Here is a 22,699-nt window from a genome sequence, read left to right as displayed (position 1 = left end):
AAGCTCTGTTTTTTCTCTTACTGTTGAAGGCACTGCTTCCAATTGATGTTCTGTTCAGATTCATCCATTGTATGGGATAAAGGAAAAACTAGGAATAGATGTAGCACACAGAAATGGATTAACAAACCAACCAGCAACCTGAAATATCTACTACGATAAAGACTTACAAATTGTGATCAATCCTTGAGGCAACCAGTGACGACGAACTCAGATATTTACTTCTCTTAAATACAAGTAAACTATAACAATCAGACGTAATGCACAAAAAGAACCAATATGGGTAACAACCACACAGCAAACAAAAATACCAAGAATCAAACCCCAGGAAAAAGCAGCTCATGAAACCTGAATCAACCAAAGATGAAAAACTCCATTATATGCGAGTGTAAGAGAAAAAAAACAAACATGGAAAAGCCACCTCACTGGTTGTTAACAGCGGTCATGATACAGAATAAAACTAGCCTCCTATGCATCCTCAGTATACCTATAAAGAACGGGAGCATTTCACATAAGAAAAAACCACGTCACAAGCATATGAGAGTATGATCAAACACACTAAACATAGCTGTAGCATGATGAGAGCTAGGACAACCAGATATAAAGGGGAAAGAAACCAGTTAGTAACCTGACATTCAAATGAAAGGTGATCTTAAACCACACAGGTCTAGCCCTAAGCAGTCAATACAAAACTACTGACATATAAACATTCAATACAAAACTACTGACAAAGGACAAAGTATAAGAACAAACTCGTTTTGAAGGGAATTTAAGATCACCTTTCATATGAACGTGTGTAGAGAGCTGAAAAACAGAGAGGAGGGATAGATGAAAATCTGGAGAACACTATAAGACACAGAAGACTGATAAAACCTAACCAACAATAACCAAAATTAAATATATCAACCAATAGCAAAAAGGTGTACAGATGCGAAGAAACCAGAAACACGATATTTATACTCAAGCCATCCTTCCCTCCTACAATGCCTTCAGCCTCTAAGATCTAAACCAAAAATTTCACCAAAAAATCATAAGAAAGCAAAAGGTAATATACCAAACCCTAATAAACAAACAGAGAGAAATAAGAAACCGGCAAAGAGGTAACATGGAATGCCGAGAGATCAAAGATCAACTGAGACCGAATACAACAGAGGTGATTGTTGATATAACAGGCAGTTGTGTTATTCGGGAAAAAAACAAAAAAAGATGCAGCACAGGAAAATCAGAAGAAACCAAAAGATGATAGGCGAGAAGATAGATTCAACTCAACATAGAAATCCCATTGCCTCCACGATTTGTATCAACATACAGCAAAAACAATCTGCTTAGGAATTGAATTTGGGAAAAAGGACACCGGTAAAAGAGAAAACGTGTGACATAATCAATCAATCAAAGCCATCACCAATCAATATTCATAGCATCCTCCACAATCTAAATCAACAAGAAAAACGGAAAAGTAAATAAGAAAAGACCACCCAAGCAATTTAGAAAAGTGAACATTCATTGTGGCAGACTGGCCGTTTTGTGACTAATCGGTGCAAGAAGTAATCTACACCCGAACATAAAAGCCACCTCACAGGTTGTTAACAACGGTCATGACTTATGTCTAGCTTTCTGCATAAGATGAGCTCAGACTAGAACAGTCGTAAGACTCCACAATATTCAATACAAAAACTACGTCAGTAGACATATTCATCTTAAGAAGGTCAAAAAGACAAGTACAAACCCATATAACAAAAGAACTTATGGCCATCTTTCATCTGACTACTACTAGACTGCAAAAGATTAGAGTCAAGTGATGGATGAAAGAAATCCAGCTGGAAGACACACACAGGAAAAAAAAAATATGAAACATACCAATTGAGATCAGCAACTAGTGAGGAAATCAAAGGCTAAAGATACCCAGTAAACATATAACAATCAGAAGAAATTTACAGATAGACAAATAAACCCAGAAAGATGGAATCCCCAAGTTCATCCCTGTGGAGAGAACTTGTAGACTTGAAAGGGATCTAGGCAAACAAGTCTAAACAGAACTTCTACTTGCATCATTCAAATTCACATAGAAAGAGAAACACCATCCCAAACAGAAGTGATTAGCATTTAAACTATAGAAAAATGCAGACATAAAATCAGAAAGAGTAAAAGAGAAGAAACCGCCAACGAGGTAACAGAGATACTGTAGATGAAAAGTTAACAAAATGGAACTACGTACCTCCTTCACATTCTCGACATTCTACAACCTAACACAAGCAAAGAAAAACATTAGCCTATCCGTGGACAGTAAAAATATAGCCAATATTGAATAAAACAAGTGATAGGCAAAAAGGTGTAAAGATGCGAGGCAACCTGAAACTTAAACTCAGAATTCAAACGCTCCCACAATGTTTGTTTTTTCTCTTTGAACCTCCAACACAGTAATCCTAGTTCCTCATGATCTGCATCAAAGAGAGACAGAGATGTTTTTTTCACTTTATATAGAAAGAAACAGAAAAAATCGGTTAAGAGGAAGAAGACTACCTGAAGATGTAGCGCAGAGAAGACAAAAACGATCCACTAAATCAAAAACATGACCAACCGATCAAGCATCCTCCTCCACAATCTAAAATAACAGAGCCACAAACAGGTAAAAATCCCATGAACATAATAAAAGAGCCTTGAACGATTCAATTTAGAAACCAAACCCTAGCAAAGCCATATGAATCAGTTTCTAGATGTAAGGTAGCCATAAAGTTAAACTCAGAAATCTTATGCACTCCCACAGCAATATTTTTTCTTCTTTTTCTCTTAGAACCTCTCACACAGTAATACTAGTGTTTCCACAATCTGCATCAAAGAGAGACAGAGATGTTTTTTTTCACTTTAAATAGACAGAAAAAAAAAAAAAAAATCGGTTAAGAGGAAGAAGACTACCTGAAGATGTAGCGCAGAGAGGACAAGAACAAGCCATCAAAACTAACACCAACTGATCAAAGCATCCTCCTCCACTATCTAAAATTAACAGAGCCAAGTAGAGTTAAAAATCGTATAGTATGAACATAATAAAAAAGCCTTGAATGATTCAAATTAGAAACCAACCCCTAAAAGAGCAACATGAGTAAGAGAGTGACAACGATCAGTCAGAGCCATCTCCGATCAATCGCATGATCAACAAAACAAAAACGACATTATGTAACTAGAAGATAAGACAAAACCATCGAACCAAAGTGACAATAAAGAAGTAAATAGAGATGAGTTTAGAGCAAGGAACCCATGAGAACGCTTGAAGACAATAACATGGATTAGAAAACGTGATGATTGGATCATGGTTTGCTTCCAAACGACCTGCAAAACGAAGAAAGAACCGTAAGGAACAAAACAAAACAGAAAAAAAAGAAGAAAAAGACGTGTAAGAGGAAGAACAAAACCCTTTGAAGAAATAGCACAGAGAAGAAGAGTGTACATCAAAACCATCACTCTTATCGATAAATGCATCATCCAAAACCTGAAACAACATAAGAGCAAGTAAATAGCATGAACATATATAAAGCTACCTATGCTACCCGGGGGTCTCTCGGTTGGGAGATGTTTTCTGCAGTTGGTTTGCTACTCGCTACTAATCTTTCACGCAATACTACTTTAAGTTTTGTCTTTCTAAGTTTCAATCCTTTTTCAAGATAAGGTTGCAAATATTGTAAAGGAAAACCGTTTTTTGGTTGAATAAAATTTACATTCATTCAAAAAAAAAAAAAAAAGAAAAATTAGAAACCAAACCCTAGAAAAAATCAGTTAAGAGGAAAATACTACCTGAAGATGTAGCGCAGAGAAGACAAAAACGATCCACCAAAACCATCACCAGCCGATCAAAGCATCCTCCTCCACTAAAATATAGGGTCTAAGGCTTAAAACATACATGCCAACATCACTAGAAAGATTAGCGACATTACTGTTAACCTGAAAATTTCAAAACATGGCAAAATAATGTTGAAGACTCCCCAATGGCACAGTCCAAAAGGAATAAATACCTGAATTTCTCGAGCGTTTTGCATGAGAGGATAAGATAGAAGAACAAACTCGTTTGCAAGACATATCTTACATCTGCGAAGTGAAGTGCTATCTGGAAAACAAACACAAAGGTCAAGAAACAATAGCCATTAGTTAATTAAAAAAACAATAGGCAGAGAGGTGTATATGTGAAGTAACTAGAAACTCGAAGTTATACGCAAACCATCCTTCCCTCCAACAAGGCCTTGAACCTCCACGATCTAACACAAGCAAAGAAAAACATTAGCTGATCTGTGAACAGTAAAAATATAACAAAGGGAAAGAAGAGACCGTGAAAGAGGTAACATGGAGCAACGACAGATAAAGTGAGACATAACAGAACAAAGGTCAACTTGTGCTTGTAATGAAGACAGTGGTAATAAAAAGATGTACCACCGAAGAAACATAAAAATATGACAGACCAGAAGAAAGATTTATCATACCAGTCCCACCGGTGCCTCCATGATCTGCATCAGAGAAGATATATTTTCGTTAAAAAGACATTGAATACAAAAACTAGTTACAAAAGACACAGTTCAAGAACAAACTCGTGTAGGAAAGAATCTGTGGATCATCGATCTCTCATCTGAATGTGTGTCCACAGCAACAACATCATCTGGGAAACACAAGAAACAAAGGACCAACACTAGCCAATATTAAATAAAACAACTGATATGCTAAAAGGTGCATAGATGTGAGGTAACCTGAGAGTTAAGATCAATGATCTGCAAGAGAGAGAGAGAGAGAGAGAGAGAGAGAGAGAGAGAGAGATGTTTTTCACTTATTTGGAAAGAACAAAACAAAAATCGGTCAAGAGGAAGAATACTACTACCTGAAGATATAGCCAAGAGAAGACCAAAAAGATTCATCAAATAAAACCATCACCAATCGATCAGTGATGGAATGACTACAACAGTGTCAATAAGAAGAAAGTGTATCTTTGGGAAAACTTGGTCTAAGACCTTCAAGGCAAACCAGCAGAACCACGAACAAGGATGTCAGCCTGTGGATATGCAATCAAAACACACACATAAAGGTACCAACTTTATGAAGATAATGAATTCACATAGAAAGATAGTTTGACATCATAAAATAAGACATACCTATAGCAATGTGGTGACACTACGATTCCACTTCATTATCAATTCCACTTCGTCTCAGGTCCCTACAACAATAAAATTCCCAGTTAAGCAAATTGTTTTCAAAATTTAATATGAAGAGAAACACTGATTATAAAATTTCAAAGGAACACAAGGAACAAATAATAACACAAAATCATACATAAGTGAAGGATGATATGAAATAAAACCTGGAGGTGTTCTTCTTCTCCTGCTTCTTGGACGTTGGCTCATGAATGATGTCATTTATGGAATTAGTTGTACATGCTCTCTACCTTCAATGATGATCTCCTTGTACAAACCTATATGTTAAGGATACAAAACTATAATTCACACACACACTAACTCAGTCAAAATCATATAGATTTATAAGAAGAAGACACAAAAAAAAGGAAAAAGATACATACCTCTCTCTGACTTGTTTGCTCTCTCGTCGCTATTATAATGCTTCAACGATTCTGAGAATCAGAAGACAAGAAATTTCTGACTCCTCTGTTTCGTCTTGATTTCAAACAAAGGGGAATGAAGGAGAAGATGCTTCAAAACGACAACCTCTCAATAAATGGACCCTAAAGAAGAATATGGGCCGCCAACTAACACCAAAAGCCCAATTCCAGAATTTTCAAAACACTGTCGTTTCAAGCCACAACGATCATCTTTCTTCATCATTCACGACACGACCAAAGGTAACAACAGAGCAGAGGTTAGAGTTCAGTTAGCGATGATGAAGTGAAGAGTACTCTAAGTAAAGTAAAATTACACAAAGAAGGACAAACAAACCAACCTTGGATCGTGGCAGAAATCTCCTTCAAGATAGGGGTCATTGTTTGGCTGGCTCGGAACCTATGAGAGAGAGTAAACAAAATCATCAGGTGATAGATAGTCAATGGAGAAGAGAAGAGGATTTGCCAATAATATAATAGAGGTCTGAGAACAAACCCTGACCGAGTAATATTGAACCACAGATAGATACTCTATCTGGAATAAGGAACCCATGGCTTTGAGGTTTAAAGCTCTAGGAACCATAATTCTCCATACCTACAGCAACATATTAAACCCAAAATCTCAGTCTCGATCAAAAATAAAGAAACAAGAACAAATCTATAAAGCGAATTCGACTCACAATTCATGGATCAGTTGAGTAGTAGATCCGAACCATCTTCATGTTGCTCTCTCTCTCGCTTTCTCTTATCTGTTAAATTTGTTGGGATGGAACAAAGAAAACAGCATCAGAAAGATGAGTGTAGGTTTATTCAAAGAGAATTGTCAATAGCGCGAAAGCACAGTGTAGTATCTAAATCTGAAAGAAAAGGTCACTCTATTAATTATCACCAAGATTCAGCAAAACAAGGCATGTGGTTAGTCAGGATAACGTGATAATGATGCAGTTTTGTACCTTTCTTTCGGTTAAACGATAATAGCTCAGCAGCACTCCGCTATGAGCATCAACATTAGGCCACGGGTGGTTCTTGACGAAACTCGCCATGGTCTGTAAACATCATCAATCCAATAGAAAGAGCCAATTAAACACCATCAATCCAATAGAATAAGTTTTAATTCTTGAAAGCATCTCTGCGATCTGCAAAAAGAGAGCAAAAAGTAGAACCATCAGATGCTAAATTGTAATTCTAATAGAAAGAGCCAATTAAAGAGAAAATCCCCTAATAAAGACCCTAGAATTGTTATACCTTTACTTGCTCGATCAAGCCAGATAAGAGTTGAAGAAGAAGAAGAAACGTCATGGAAACAAATGATGTGTCCTCCTCCGATACTCACTTGGCACCATATCCAGCTAATTCATCAACGATACTCAAGAGTTTAAAGACAGGAAAAGAGAAGAGAAGGTGATCGTCGTTTATCAATTTCTCTAACAGGAAATTGTACTTGCATGATGGTGAAGAAGAGTGAGGATGATTCTACTATTCATGTCGTTATTGTTTGGGTCATCCTCAACCCTAAGGCTAAGCAAAGCAGAAGTTTGTTTACCTCTGTGCTTGCTTTGTTAGGAGTAACTTGTTATTTCCTGAGGCTTGCTTTGTGTTGTAGCTACTGGTTCTATCACGACACTTTATCCTGCAATAACAAGAACGGTTAAAAGAAGTAGTTGAACTTAAACAGTAGTGATCGATGATTTGAAACAAAACCTTGAGAGGTTCGTTCTTCTTCTTTTTGGACGTTTGCTCATGGTCTCATTCATGGAAGTTGAACATGGTCTCTAGTCGATCTTCCTGCAGTCAGTGAGACAATCAACACATGAAAATAATAATGGTTAAAAAAAGTAGTTTAACTTAGTCAATAGTGATGGATGATAATGATTTGAAACAAAACCTTGAGGGGTTCTTCTTCTTGTTCTTCTTGGATGGACGTTACTCATGGTCTCATTCATTGATCGGTGGAGCTAGCTAGCAGCTATGTTTGTGACACTCGTTTCCCTGCAATTAGTGAGACAATAAATCAACACATGAAATTAGAAAAGAAAAAAAAATCTAGAATCAGTCAAATAAAGTAATAAGATGAGAGTAGTTAAAAGAGAAATACGCCATGGAAACAACAAGGTCCTCCCATCCTCACTTGCACCATATCTGAATTCATCAAGAAGAAAAAAGATAGAATTCAGTTGCATAACCTGAATTAAGCTCAATCAAACGTCAAAGTAACAAGAGACAACTTAAAAAATCAATGATGAGGAGGAATTAATTGCAGTCATGCAGTGAGATATGGAGTGAATCAATATGATATTCTAACAATTTGGCTGACCTGTCTTGATTTTGCAATTTTTCCACCTGCTGCTAGCGCATCTTTTCCAACAATCTGCACGCAAAACACAATGAGCCGGTCAAATAAATTCCTTTTAGAAAGATTTATGTGCTAAGACTGATTTTATTCTATAACTCAAGTCAAGTTTAGATGCCAAGACTAACCTTAAGATGTATATCGCTGAGACAAGAGGTCATTAGTCACGACACTAATACTTATACAAGGATAACTGACACGTAGCTGGACTATTTCATTAAGATCGTCTTTCATTAAGTGAATACACCGGTGACACAACCGTCACCAGCATAATCCCAAGCATGCTATGTTTCAAGCTCAAGTGAATAAAAATGCTCTGTCTCTTCCCAATGCCTTCTGGCATGTCCTCCCATGTGCCTACGATAAGTATATAACAAAGCAAAATGGTTGCACATGCTTGAAAAAATGCCAGCATTCCAATGCTTCATTGATCATTGAAGCTTAATCGGATAATATATCAACAAAAATGGTCTCAAACTGCATATATATGAAACAATCAACCCATAGTAATTATTTACACAATTTTCAAAAGAATTATCAAGGCTGACTAGTTTGGCAAAAGAATTTACCTGTTGGCGGGTCATCGCAGCATTGTCAACATACATATGTGACAGCTCAACATCAGGATATTCAGAGGCTCTCTTACTCGTTTCTTCCATAAAATTGAGGCCTGCAGAGAACAAATTGCATTGGCATCAGTGTTATATGTGTTCCACATGAAACAAGAGAGAGGAAAACAAGTAAAAGAAACACAGCTTGCCACGCCGTTTCGGAGCAGTATCAAAGGCAACACGAGCAGTTCTATCAATCTAAGTAACATAAGAAATGCTTTAAAGGATTAGTCCATCTCAGAGAGAGAAGAGGATTTCATTTGCCAATAAAATAGAGAGGTCTGAGAACAAACCCTGACCGAGTAGAATTGGACCATAGATAGATAAGGACCCATGGCTTTGAGTTCGAAGCTCCAGGAACCCTAATTCTCCATACCTACTAGAGAAACATAAAACAAAAATCTCAGGCTCGATCTAAATTGTAAATTAGAAACAAAAAGACAACAACTTTTAAAAGACAAATTCGACTCACAATTCATGTGCTTGCTTCGGTAAGAGTAACTTGATATTTCTTGGCTTGCTTTGTGTTGTAGCTACTGGTTCGAATAGATCTCTATCCTGCAATAATAAGAACAGTTAGAAAAGTAGTTGAACTTAGATAATAACAATGCAAGATATGTGTTAGCTACAGATGAATAACTCTAGAAAAGAGAAAAGGCAAAAGAAAGCCAAGATAAAGAGGAGAACTCACTAACATTGAGTGAACATGATCATTAACTGTGAATCCAGCTGCTTCCTAGTAAACCAATAAACTTACAAGTCACCACCAGTTATTGTGTCTCCCTCTGACTGCAAAAAAAAGTTGAATTCAGTTGAGCATCAAGACTAACACCAAATGAACACTTCAATAGAGAGATATATGCAGTCAAACAAAACACATTACCAAAATTGATTGGGCTGGGAACAAGTCCCAAGGACAAACTTTGTCAGAGACATGAACTACAAACCTGGCACAGCCGCACGATGAGACAACTCTTTTGACAGCCCCTGAACTTGTTCTTTGCTCTTTAATAAAAAAATCGCTTTTGAAGAAACGACGGACCACTTTCACAGGAAAATAAGAAACGGCAAAGTATGTTCTCAACAAGCGAACAGTTGTCGGTTAAAGAATAACACACACACACACACTAATTTGTAAGAAATATGTTTGTATTAGTACTCCATGCTGCAATTTGGGGAAAGTAGTAGATCGTACCTTTCAACTTGCAGCTTCATAGAGATATTTGTGACTGTCTATCCCGAAACAGAGTGTCTCCCACAATGACAAGAACCAACCTTAACCAAAGTATGATGAAAATAGTAAGAATGGTTAAAACAAAGTATGCAACTTAAACATAAGTGATGGATGATATGAAACAAAACCTCGAGGCGTTCTTCTTTTTCTTCTTCTGGTTGGACGTTGGCTCATGGAATGGTGTCATTCATGGAATTAGTTGTACATGGTCTCTACCTTCCTTGAATATGATGATCTCCTTGATCTGATTCACAAAATAATTAAACCTTAAAATTGTAATTGTAACCAAAAAAAAAAAGAAAACCAACAAAAACAGCAACTTTAAAAAAAAAACGCAAATTCATCGAACAAATCAGTAGAACCAGTTTATGTTGTTACCTTAAGCATGTTTGGCGACGATTGTGTTCTGAATCAACTCAGTCATGTAAATCACCGGCACCTGTTTCATAGAATCAAAAAGAAACAAACCCATCAAAGATACAAAACTATATTCGTACACACTGACTCAGTAAGAATCATAGAATTTATAAGAACACAAAAAAGATACATACCTCTCAGAGACTTGTTTGCTCTCTCTTCGCCATTATAATGCTTCAAAGTATCTATGAAATATCAGCAATCTTATCCGAAAAAAATTCTCACAGCAAAAAAATTCAGAACCTCTCACAGTAATCCTAGTGTGTCCACAATCTGTTAAATAGGCAGAAAAAAAAAATCGGTTAAGAGGAAGAAGACTACCTGAAGATGTAGCGCAGAGAGAACAAAAACGAGCCATCAAAACCATCACCAACCGATCAAAGCATCCTCCTTCACGATCTAAAATTAACAGAGCCAAGTAGAGTTAAAAATCGGAAGAACATAATAAAAAAGCCTTGAATGATTCAATTTAGAAACCAAACCCTAGAAGAGCAACATGAGTAAGAGAGTGATGATTGGAGCAAGGAACCCATGAGGACGCTTGAAGAGAATAACATGGATTAGAATACGTGATGACTTGATCATGGTTTGCTTCCAAAAGACCTGCAAAACGAGGAAAGAACCGTAAGGAACAAAACAAAACAAATAAAAAAAGTATAAGACGTGTGAAGAGGAAGAAGAAAACCCTTAAAGGCGTAGCACAGAGAAGAAGCGTGTCCATCAACGCCATCACTCTCATTGACAAAAGTATCATCCAAAACCTGAAAGAACATAACAACAAGTAAATAACATGAACATATATAACGCAACCGATGCAATGTAGATGTTAGGTAACCTGATCATACGCACTCCCCACAATGTTTTTTTTTCTCTTCGAACATCCCACCTGGTGCCTTATGATCTGAATCAAAGAGAAACAGAGATGTTTTTTTCACTTTTAATAGAAAAGTTCTTTATAAAAATCGGTTAGAAGAAGACTACCTGAAGATGTAGCGCAGAGAAGACAAAAACGATCCATCACCAACCGATCAAGGCATCCACCTCCACTAAAATATAGGGTTTTAGGCTTAAAACATACATGCCAACATCACTAGGAAGATCAACGACATTACTGTTAACCTGAAAAATTCAATAACATGGCAAAATAATGTTGAAAACTCCCCAATGGCACACTCCAAATCTCAGGAACCCGAAATAATTCATGGAGTACATTAAAACAAACAAATTGCAACAGATTTGGGAGGGAAAAAGGAATGAATACCTGAATTTGTCGAGCCTTTTTCATGAGAGGAAAAGATAGAAAAACAAACTCGTTTTGTAATGGTAAAATAAATCATAAAATTTTCATGTCAGGCAAGAATATAAATCCAACTTAACCTGAACTCCATGGAAGATAATTTCCCAAAATTCCTGGTCCAAGAGAAGAAACAAACAAACCTTGGATCGTGGCAGAATCTCCTTCAAGATAGGGGCCATTGCTTGGCTGCACCATTGGCTGGCTCGGAACCTGAGAGAGCAAACAAAATCATAACACACATTAAAAAAAGAAAATTAGCTTATTGATTAAGATTTTGAGACATGTAGAGACAGAGAGAGCGAGAAAAAACCTGTGGACGCTGAGATAAAGCCTCATAAGCTCTTTCATCTGAGGACTACCATATCCCAGCATGTGTGAAAAATTTGAAGCATAACCCAAAGAATCATCTAATGGAATGATGCTACCATCCTTGTACATCCTGCAATGTTAATTCATGAAACTAGAGGTCACAAAAAAAAAACACAAAGCAGAGACATGAACTACAAACCTGGCACAGCCGCACGATGAGACAACTCTTTTTGACAGCGCCTCAACGAGAGAGAGAGAGAGAGAGAGAGTCAAATAAATCAATCAACGCCCAGCTATTTCACAGAACAAAAACTTTAATTAAAGCGAAATATAGAGATTTAGAAGAAGAAGGAACAAGGAGGAGGTACCTCTTATCAATACCAAAAGCTCAGATCAGTCCCTCACTCCTCACTCCTCACTCCTCAGTCGTCACTCCTCCGTTCCGTTTTGTTTTCAGACAAGGGGATGGAAGGAGACGATGCTCCAAAACGACAACGTCTCATCAACTAATGGACCCTAAAGAAGAAATAAAGAATTATGGTGAGCTAATTAACACCCAGAGCCCAACTCCCATAATTCCTAAACAGAGCCCAGTGTTAAGACTTACGACAATGAAAAATCACATGAACATATATGTAAAGCAAGCAACCTATGCGCAATATTTTAAAAACCAAATCCTAGAGAAACATTAGCATAGATGAACATATATATACCTCACCAACAATAGCCATTAGTATAAATGTGAAGTAACTAGAAACTCCACAAGTTATATACTCTCAAACCATCGATCCATCCCTCCAACAGGTCCTTAACCTCCACGATCTAACACAAGCAAAAAAACAAAACATTAGCTGATCTGTTTGAACAGTAAACATATAACAAAGGGAAAGAGGAGACTTCAAAGAGGCAACAGGGAGCAACGCAGATCAAAGGCATTCTCCTTCAAGATAAACTGAGACATGACAGCAAGAACATCATCTGAGAAACAGAGAACCAACAAAACCAAAAATTAAATAAAAACAACTGATAGGCAAAATGGTTTATAGATGTGAGGTAACCTGAAAGTTCAACTCAGAAATCAATCCCACTCCCACAATGTTTTTTTTTTCTCTCTCTTCGATCCTCCCACACGGTAATCCTGGTTCCTCATGATCTGCAACAAAGAGAGACATTAGCTGATCTAAAAGAAACACTAAAATAAAATATAAAAGGGAAAGAGGAGACCGTCAAAGAGGTAACAGGATCCGACGACGACGACAGATCAAAGGCATCATCCTTCAAGTAAGTTCAAGATTAACTGAGACATAAAACAGAACAAAGGTGATAATAAAAAGATGACAGACCAGAAGAAAGATTTATCAAATCAGAGTGTACCTTTGGGAAGACCTTAAAGGCAAACCTAGAATTCCAACCAGCAGAACCACGAACAATATGATGTCAGCCTGTGGATATACAATCATAACACACACATAAAATAATGGTACAAAGTTTATCATATTAGTCCCCCTGTGCCTCTGCCTCCATGATCTGCATCAAAGAGAGAGATATGTTCGTTAAGAAGACATTGAACCAATAATTAAAAAGGGACAAATTTTAGGAACAAACTCATGTAGGAAAGAATTTGTGAACCCATCTCTCATCTGAATGTGTGTACACAGCAAGAACATCACCTGAGAAACACAAGAAACAGAGGACCAAACAAGAGCTAATATTAAATAAAAACAACTGATAGGCAAAAAGGTGTTAAAGATGTGAGGTAACCTGAAAGTTAAATCATACGCATCTCCCACCTGGTGCCTCATGCTCTGCATCCAAGAGAAACAAAGATGCTTTTTTTCACTTTATATAAAAAGGGTAAAAAAAAAAAAAAAAAATCAGTTAAGAGGAAGAAGACTACCTGAAGATATCGCAGAGAAGACAAAAACAATCCATCGAAACCATCACCAACCGATCTAAGCATCTTCCTTCCTCCACAATCTGAAATTAACAGAGCCAAGAAGAGTTAAAGATCGCATCGACATAATAAATAAAGCATTGAACGATTCAATTTACAAACCAAACCCTAGAAGAATAGCATGAATTAGAGTGACAACGATCAGTCAAACCCATCACCGATATCAAAGCCTCCAAAAATCTAAACCAACAAAACAAAAAAATAACGAAAAGTTAATAACATGTAATTAGAAAAAACCACCGAACCAAAGAGACAAATACAGAATCAAACAGATCTGGGTTTATATCAGGGAACCTGCGAGAACGCCATGATCATATCATAACTGGCTTCCAAAACACCTGCAAAAAAACGTAAGGAACATGAACAAAAGAAGAAGTAAATTAAATACGTGTGTGAAGAGGAAGAACAAAACCCGTTGAAGAAGTAGCACAGAGAAGAAGCGTGTCTAGCACTCTCATCATCCAAAACCTGAAACAACATAACAACACAACAACATTGGAACATATATAAAGCAAACCTATGCAATTTAGAAACCAAACCCTAGAAAATCCAATGATCGGTTCAAAAAAAAAAACAGAGACTGAGTTTTAGAAGAAGAAGAAGAACAAAACCCCTGAAGACGTCGTTAGCACGGAGAAGAAGCGTTTCCCTTCAATCACGCATCATCCAAAACCGGAAATAAGTACATAACGACAAGTAATTCAATCACATGAACATATGTAAAGCAAAACAACCGATGCGCAATATTTAAAAACGAAACCCTAGAAAAGAAACAAGCAAGTGAAATCCAATGATGGCGGTTCGATCGGAGAGACAGTACAAGCTATATATGCTAGAAACCACCAAACCCTAGAAAAAAGCAAAGGTGAAAATCCAATGATCGATTAGAAAGAAAAAGAAACATAGACGAGTTAAGAAGAATGTCACCGACCACCGTACGTTCGGAGTCGGAGTGACCGTTGTAGAGAGAGAGAGAGGAACTAATAAGAAGAAAAATAAAAATAAGGAAAGATGTGGGTGATGTGAGAAAAGTGTGAGAGAGCTTTCTTTTATAGATGAGGAGATTCTAGAAAACTTATACACATTGTCGGTTTAGCTATTTCCTTTTTTTCTTTTCCAATACGACAACGTCTCAACAACTAATGGACCCTAAAAGAAGAAATAAATAATTATGGTGGGCCAATTAACACCAGAGCCCAATTCCCAGAATTCTTAAACGGATTAAAATAAAACGGATCAAGTTCGTCACGGAGAAGAAGCGTTTCCATCAAAGCCAATCAAATCACTGATGATGATCCCATAAAAGCATCATCCGATCCAAAACCTGAAATAAGTACATGACGACAAGTAAATCACATGAACATGTATATAAAGCAAGCAACCTATGCGCAATATTTAAAAGCCAAACCCTAGAAAAGAAACAACCAATGTGAAAATCCAATGATCGATCGGTTCAGAAGAAAAAAAACAAAGACTGAGTTTTAGAAAGAGCGTTACCACCACCACCGTAACGCTCCGAGAGACTGTACAAGCTATGCTAGAAACCACCAAACCCTAGAAAAAAAACAAAAGTGAAAATCCAATGATCGATTAGAAAGACAGAAATAAACAGAGACGAGTTAGAAAAAAAAACAATACGCTCCGAGTCGGACCGTTGTACAGAGAGAGAGAGAGAGAGGAACTTAGAAGAAAACTAAAACTAAAGGAAAGATGTGATTTAGAGGTAAAAAAGAAGAGTGAGAGCCTTATTTTATAGATGAAAACTACATCGTCGGTTAAACTATCTCCTCTTTTAGTCTCTCCAATTTCCTTTTTTTTAATATGCTTATTATGATTTTTTCAAATAGGCTTCAATGTGATGACATGTTGTAATATATAATTTCCTCTTTTTCCATTTCTCTTTTTTTCTTCTATTTTCCTCTTCCAATTTTTTTTTTTTTTTCCTAACGGCTATGCTCGATTCTTTCCTTTTGTTTTTTCTTCCTTTCAATTTCAACTTAAATGTATTCATTGGTCAAACTAAACCAGAAACAAATTATAAGTTAGCTAGAAAATCGACGCAAACCAAATTAAATCTGGTCATCTTGAAACAATATTTTCTAAACCCGACTGCATATATATATATATATATAGTTATATACTCTTACTCATACGCTCAAAACTAAAGATAATATTAAACCTACCATCTTACCATGATAGAATCGCTGAACAAAAGAGACTTGTGAAATAATTTTCTTATTTCTTAATCGTAACAAAATATATACCAAAGGTTAAGGTAAACTATCTAAATATTGTTTCGTCATAAAATGTATAAATAATTGTTGAATTTATTAGGAAACTAATTGATTATGGAGTTCAATTTTAGTCAATGATTTATACATAAACTGCCTTATGGAGTTCAATTTTAGTCAATGATTTAGTCAATTTTAGTCAAATGATTTATGTATAAATAATTTTGACACTGCCTTTGAACTGTAAGGAAGAGAGTATTATGTTTAGTTTGGGGTTGGTATATTGTCTGCTGCATTTGATTGCTACCAGTTGAGAAGAGATTAAAAATCAACAATGCTACAACGATGAACTCTGAGGCAAAAATAACAACAGATTGCCACTCGCAAGCCCTCCTATTGAAGTTCTGAAACCTGTTTGTAAATTCTTCAGAGTCTGTACCCATATGCTGTCTGCCTCCTCTGTTTGTTTTTTAAGAAGGATCTCACACAAAAGTCAAAACGTGTGACACAATCAGTCAATCAAAGCCACCACCGATCAATATTCCTCCACAATCTAAATCAACAAGAAAACAGACAAGTAAATAAGAAGAAGTTCCAAAGATGGAATCCCCAAGTTCATTGCTTTTGAGACAAACTGTAGACTTGAAAGGAATCTAGGCAAACAAGTCCAGACAGAAGTTCTACTTGCATCACTCAAATTCCTATACGAAGATAATGATTTCACATAGAAAGAGAAAACACCATCCCAAACAGAAGTGGTTAGCATTTAAACAACCATCAAAAGCATATGAGAGTAGGATTAAACACTGCATATTATAAAAAAATAAAACTCAATCACAAGAAAATAACATGGCAAAATAATGTTGAAGACTCCCCAATGGCACTGTCCAAATCTTACTGTTAACCTGTGTAACAAGAATATGTCTAGCTTTCTGCATAAGATGAGCTCATACTAAAGACAATCCTAAAAGACACCAATATATTCGATACAAAAACTACGTTAGTAGACACATCCATCTTGAAAAGGACAAAAAAGAAGTACAAACGCATATAAAAAAAAAAGGAACTTATGATCATTCTTTCATCTGACTGCTAATAGACTGCAAAGGACAGAATCAAGTGATGGATGAAGATATACAGCTAAAAGACACACAGAAGAGAAATAATAACAAAAATGAAACATACCAATTGAGATCAACAACTAATGAGGAAATCAAAGCTTAAAAATACCCAGTAAACATATAACAATCAGAAGAAAATTACAGATAGACAAAGGCGTCAAGACAAATAAACCCAAAAAGATGGAAGCCCCATGGAGACAACTTGTAGACTTGAAAGGAATCTAGGCAAACAAGTCTAAACAGAACTTCTACATGCATCATTCAAATTCACATAGAAAGAGAAACACACATCCCAATTCCCAAACAGAAGTGATTAGCATTTAAACCATAGAAAAATGCTAATCATGAAATCAGAAAGAGTAAAAGAGAAAGGGGAAGAAAAAATGACCATACCTCCAAGGAAAAGAGAAGCAACCACCAACGAGGTAACAGAGAATACTGTAGATGAAAAGTTAACAAAATGGAACTACGTACCTCCTTCACACTCTCGACATTCCACGACCTAACGCAAGCGAAGAAAAACATTAGCTTATCACACTGTGAACAGTAAAAATATAGCCAATATTGAATAAAATAACTGATAGGGGAAAAGGTGTAAAGATGCGAGGCAACCTGAAAGTTAAACTCAGAAATCAAACGCTCCCAATGTTTGTTTTTTCACTTTAAATCTCCCACACAGTGATCCAAGTTCCTCATGATCTGCATCAAAGAGAGACAGAGATGTTTTTTTAACAGTAAAAATATAGCCAATATTGAATTAAACAACTGATAGGGAAAAAGGTGTAAAGATGCGAGGCAACCTGAAAGTTAAACTAAGAAATCAAACGCTCCCACAATGTTTGTTTTTTCACTTTGAACCTCCCACACAGTAATCCAAGCTCCTCATGATCTGCATCAAAGAGAGACAGAGATGTTTTTTTCACTTTATATAGAAAAAAATAGAAAAAATTGGTTAAGTGGAAGAAGACTACCTGAAGATGTAGCGCAGAGAGGACTTTGTAATAGTGATGGATGATTTGAAACCCTAGCTTGCTCGATCAAATCAGATAAGAGTTGAACTTAAACAATAGTGATGGATGATTTGAAACAAAACCTTGAGGGGTTCTTCTTCTTCCTGCATTGGTAGAGCTAGCAGCTATGTTTGTAACACTCGCTGCCCTGCAGTCAGTGAGACAAGCGAGACATGAAATTAGAAAAAAAACATCAACCACTAGAATCACTTTGAAGTTAATTAAACTTGAAACAGAACGAAGTAAAGAAATACAGAGGATATTGAGATTACTTACAGAGCAAGAAGAGGAATTTCCCATCTTTGGTCATAAAATAGTGATGAGGAGGAAAGAGTTTCAATCATGCAGTGAGATATGGAGTGGAGTAGAATGATGTTGTAACAATTTGGCTACCACGTGTCTTGATTTTGCTGAATCAGGTTTGGTTGTTCTAGCCGGCTATGTTTTTCTAACACTCGTTTCCCTGGAGTAAGGCCATCAACACACAAACACAAAAAAAATCTATTAGAAGAGGAACGTGAAACCATATTTGGGTAACAGAATGGTGATTAAGAATGTGAGGTACCTTTTAACATTTTTCTGATGAATGCCTTTGGCTTGAGAATAACTGTGACTGGTTTGTTTGGCTTGAGTGCAGATGGATTTCTCAGCGGACTAGCTAATCTGCTCAGACGTTCGCATCCCGGAGATTAGTGCTGAATAAACAAAAAGAAGAAGAAGAAAACGAATTAGAGTGGCCTCTCATGATCTCACTTAACAACAATACAATCTTACAAAGAATGATATAGAACCTGGCCTTGTTACCTCTGTGCTTGCTTTGGTAGGTAGGAGAAAGTTGTTATTCCCTGAGGCTTGCTTTGTGTGTTGTAGCTACTGGTTCTAACACGGCACTATATCCTGCAATAACACACAAGAATGGTTAAAAATAGTAGAGTTGACCTTAAACAATTGTGAAGGATGATTGAAACAAAACCTGGAGGGGTTCTTCTTCATCTTCTTCTTCTTGGATGTTGCTCATGGTCTCATTCATGGATTGGTAAAGCTAGCTAGCAGCTCTGTTTGTGACACTCGTTTCCCTGCAATTAGTGAGACAATCAATCAACAACAGATGAAATTAAGAAAAACCATCTAGAATCAGTCAAATAAGTAAAAAGATGAGAGTAGTTTAAGAGAAATACGCCATGGAAACAACAAGGTCCTCCCATCCTCACTTGGACCATTCATCAAGAAGAAAAAAGATGGAATTCAGTTGCATAACCTGAATAAAGCTCAATCAAACGTCAAGAGTAACAACCATTAAAAAGCATAACCTGAATTAAGCTCAATCAAACGTCAAAGTAACAACCATTAAAAAGCATAACCTGTGATCCCGACGCTCTGGCCCGTAAAACCCCACACCAAGAACCGGATATCCTGAAACACCACCAGATAAAAAAAGGAAGTCAGAGCAATTGAACACGAAACAACAACGATGGTGATGAGGTGATGAATAAGACCAAATTATATGCGAAGATGTAAAAATGCAAACCTCTGGTCTACAGTCTACAGAGCTTAATTAAGAGCCCGATCGAAGGCTAACGAGGCCATCTCCCTTGGCCATTACTTGACTGCAGTGTTGGGCTCGGAACCTGAGAGAGAGAGAGTGAGAGAGAGAACAAAATCATCAGGTCATATAGTCAATGGAGAAGAGGATTTGGCCACAAAATAGAGGATTTCGTATTCACTCTCAAAGCATAGAAGAATCACAGATATATATATATATATATATATAGAGTCAGAGAGAGAGATAGAGTGGAACCAGAGAGGCGATCGTAGCCGGAATGATAGACGACGGCCTGCGTCGGAGATGAGTGAATCGCTTCGTTCGACGATGGTACGAAACGCAGCCTCTCCCATCGTTTGTTTCTATCGGACGGTCTCGTCTCGTCTCCGATTGATGAGCGATAAAAACCCTGCCGCGTTATCGGACCGTAGATCGAACCTCCAGGAACCCTAATTCTCGAGAAACTTCAATTTTTTTTCAGTGAAGAGTCTCTCTCTCTCAGATACTTAAATTTTTTGATTTCTCACTCTCTCAGGGAAGAAATAAGAAGGAAGTGATGACGATTGACGAGAGAGAGTATTTATAAACAGATGTGTTTACGTTGCAAAATAAAAATAGGAAATCCCGAATCCTTATTTTTCTAAGAAACAACAAAAGGAAATTCTTATTTGTAATTATCGAAAAAAAGAAATTGCTCAATCAGTTTTCCCTTTTTTCTACACAATAAATTTATTTTATTATAACCTACATGAGCCTATTATTAACAAAAGCCCCACAACTTTAATTATGAGCCCAAAACAAAACCCTAATGAAGATTATATAATAATTGTCAACAAAACAAAAAAAACAAACGTGATTTTTAGAATCAGACTTCCACTAATCAATTCATTCATTCTTCTTATTTGAGGCTGTTCATGGAAGAATTATTTTGATATATAAACCACAAAGCAGGACTTTAATCCAATAAAATATAAGCGCAAACACTCATCCAACGGGCTTGATCCCATAGCTTAATCAGATCGGAAGCTTCAAGATGGTAAGAGAGACCAATTCAAGTTCTTTTTAGTGCGCATTATCTAAAAGCATATATATAAACTTGGGGACCAAATCCAGTTCACTTAATCCGTAAGAGGATGTATAAGCGCATTACACATTATTTATTCAAAGAAGGATGTAATCCAAATATGTTGGTTATTATATGTTTTTAAAAGGTATGGGAACAGAGATTTACTGATTGCTTCAACCTTCATGGATCCCCATGATCACAAACGCAGCTCCAACTCTATCACGCGGGATCAGTCTTAGTTCAGACCCATGCTTCAGGAACACGTTTCCTGCCCATCACTCATATCATTAACATTCGAGAAACTACTAGTTATAGAGGAAAAAGATAAATCATAGTGGACCACGAAGAAGCTTGATTTCCGTAATGACCACACTTCTGTTTAGTTGAGCATTAAACGGGACAGCTGAGAAATATTACAGCAAAACCCGACTGTGCGATAAAATAAAATCTAATCAAAGGTTGTTATCTGGCATTCCTATGGACACTGAAGTCACTTAGAGACTAAGCTCTTTATAAGCTTACAAGTTACTAGAGATGAGAAGAAGAAGACATTAAGGATCTTCTAAGAACTTTTGAAGGAGATTTGCAAACAAAAATAAAACTGGGAATTCCAATGACTTAAAAGATATAGAACTGCAGAGAAACAAGCAATCAACCAATCCAAATGTTTTAGTAGCACTATTGAAAATTATACCTGCACTCTGCTGAGGATTGATCCCGATCCCATCTGCACACATTATAATACAGATACATCACAACCAAAACCTAATGACAAAATCAGCCAAAACCAATAGACCAAACCACACCCCTAAAAATCAATGTTTAGTCTATTCAATACAACTCCCTCTTCTTCATCTTCCGGCACTAGAAAGCTTTTGACTTTTAAACTTTGTAGACACAGAAATTGCGGAGAGAAGAGAGTTACATGCATAAATATGACAACATAGCTGAAATGAATAAAAGGCCCAAATTCGAATTCGAATAACTCTGATCGCAATTATGCTTGGTGATGCGATTTCCTAAGGCCAAGATGAATCGATCTCAATATGAATTATGCTATATAATAAGGGTTTAATTTACTACCATTAGTGATGATGGCGCTGGTTTGTGGAGGAACCTTGAACTCCTCTGCTGCGAATTTCAGAACCGCCGTAAACGGAGCTCCCTCCGGTACGCTGAAACTGATTCGGAAAACAAAAACAACCCAGAGATCAATCACAAGGCAAATCCAATAACGTAAATCTAAACAATGAGGTGTCTGAATTAGCGTACACTTTGAAAGGAAGCTTAGGATCCGAAGTCAGAGTGACTTTGAAGGAGACTTTTCCACCAGTAGCCATTTTTTCCCGACGAGGGAGGAGATCAGATTAGCACGGCGATAATGGCGTTTCTTCGTTTTCCTCGCGTTTCGATGACGCGCAATACACCAAAAAGGTCCAAAAGGGTTCCGAGTCTTTGAGTAAACCAGTTAAATTATTATCATAAGTGGAACTTCACTTTGGGCCCATTTTTGGCCCATCTATTATTATATTACGAGTTTTTACATTTTGACCTCTGTATTTATCGTTTTCTTTAGATTATGATCCTGATTTTTAGAAAATTCGCAGTTTTGACCTGAAGTTTAGAATTTCATGTTTTGACCATCATTGTACGATTACATTTTGACCTGCATGCAGTTTTAAATTAACACTTTGGATTGCAATTATGTGTGTTTCTATCACACTCAAACCTTACATTTACCAACACATGAAATCTAAATATGAACAAATGAGAAATTTTCCACGAGAGAAAAAAAAAACTTATTTATCTAAAATTACGAGACGCGAAATTCTTAGCTAAAAACAACAAGAGAAAATATCAATACAAGCCAGAATCTCCCAGTCATCGTCTTAAATCCATTGCTGCATCCCAGCTTGTTATCATGGTACGTGCACACTGGCTTCTTCCTATACATACAAAACAACAACAATCAAAG

General features: G+C 36.7%; 3 protein-coding genes and 1 long non-coding RNA gene across 16 annotated transcripts in view; all 4 read right to left on the bottom strand.

Moving 5' to 3' along the window:
* LOC104751667 lies at nucleotides 119-4,843 on the bottom strand. 11 transcript variants are annotated; one of them, XR_761839.1, is made up of 12 exons: nucleotides 4,569-4,597; nucleotides 4,464-4,487; nucleotides 4,002-4,241; nucleotides 3,784-3,877; nucleotides 3,405-3,481; nucleotides 3,076-3,321; nucleotides 2,911-2,988; nucleotides 2,518-2,823; nucleotides 2,347-2,435; nucleotides 777-2,240; nucleotides 424-484; nucleotides 316-345 (listed from the first exon to the last, which is right to left on the bottom strand). XR_761839.1 is itself a non-coding variant. In XM_010473666.2 (9 exons), exons 1-9 carry the CDS (start codon nucleotides 4,593-4,595, stop codon nucleotides 315-317), a joined length of 483 nt encoding a protein of 160 aa, XP_010471968.1. In that variant the 5' UTR covers nucleotides 4,596-4,843; the 3' UTR covers nucleotides 119-314. The 11 variants fall into 11 exon arrangements, 1 of the variants encoding a protein (XP_010471968.1); XR_761838.2 differs by having other exon boundaries at nucleotides 321-345; nucleotides 419-484; XR_761835.1 differs by having other exon boundaries at nucleotides 119-484.
* On the bottom strand, nucleotides 8,360-12,314 carry LOC104751668. 3 transcript variants are annotated; one of them, XR_002036068.1, is made up of 18 exons: nucleotides 12,168-12,314; nucleotides 11,999-12,092; nucleotides 11,801-11,929; nucleotides 11,175-11,700; nucleotides 11,029-11,094; nucleotides 10,879-10,954; nucleotides 10,676-10,796; nucleotides 10,515-10,592; nucleotides 10,328-10,367; nucleotides 10,155-10,215; nucleotides 9,905-10,020; nucleotides 9,738-9,817; nucleotides 9,490-9,586; nucleotides 9,238-9,331; nucleotides 9,015-9,100; nucleotides 8,842-8,921; nucleotides 8,501-8,601; nucleotides 8,360-8,371 (listed from the first exon to the last, which is right to left on the bottom strand). It is a non-coding gene; the product is annotated as an uncharacterized LOC104751668 (long non-coding RNA). The 3 variants fall into 3 exon arrangements; XR_002036070.1 differs by lacking the exons at nucleotides 8,360-8,371; nucleotides 8,501-8,601 and adding an exon at nucleotides 8,612-8,740 and having other exon boundaries at nucleotides 8,836-8,921; XR_002036069.1 differs by lacking the exons at nucleotides 8,360-8,371; nucleotides 8,501-8,601 and adding an exon at nucleotides 8,613-8,740.
* LOC104751665 (ubiquitin-fold modifier 1) lies at nucleotides 20,731-22,178 on the bottom strand. Its single transcript, XM_010473665.2, has 4 exons — nucleotides 21,997-22,178; nucleotides 21,808-21,905; nucleotides 21,419-21,451; nucleotides 20,731-20,992 (listed from the first exon to the last, which is right to left on the bottom strand). Exons 1-4 carry the CDS (start codon nucleotides 22,062-22,064, stop codon nucleotides 20,898-20,900), a joined length of 294 nt encoding a protein of 97 aa, XP_010471967.1. The 5' UTR covers nucleotides 22,065-22,178; the 3' UTR covers nucleotides 20,731-20,897.
* The window catches only part of LOC104751664 (pathogenesis-related protein 5-like), a 1,974-nt gene continuing 1,675 nt past the window's right edge, over nucleotides 22,401-22,699 (bottom strand). Inside the window, exon 3 of the mRNA XM_010473664.2 lies at nucleotides 22,401-22,670. Within this exon, the coding sequence (XP_010471966.1) occupies nucleotides 22,556-22,670 (115 nt within the window). The 3' untranslated portion in view covers nucleotides 22,401-22,555. The remainder of the gene's footprint in view (nucleotides 22,671-22,699) is intronic.

This window comes from Camelina sativa, chromosome 16, assembly GCF_000633955.1.
Source record: "Camelina sativa cultivar DH55 chromosome 16, Cs, whole genome shotgun sequence".
Lineage (NCBI taxonomy): Eukaryota > Viridiplantae > Streptophyta > Magnoliopsida > Brassicales > Brassicaceae > Camelina > Camelina sativa.
The sequence above is the reverse complement of the archived record's forward strand: the minus strand, read 5'-3'. Positions and strand labels throughout refer to the sequence as shown.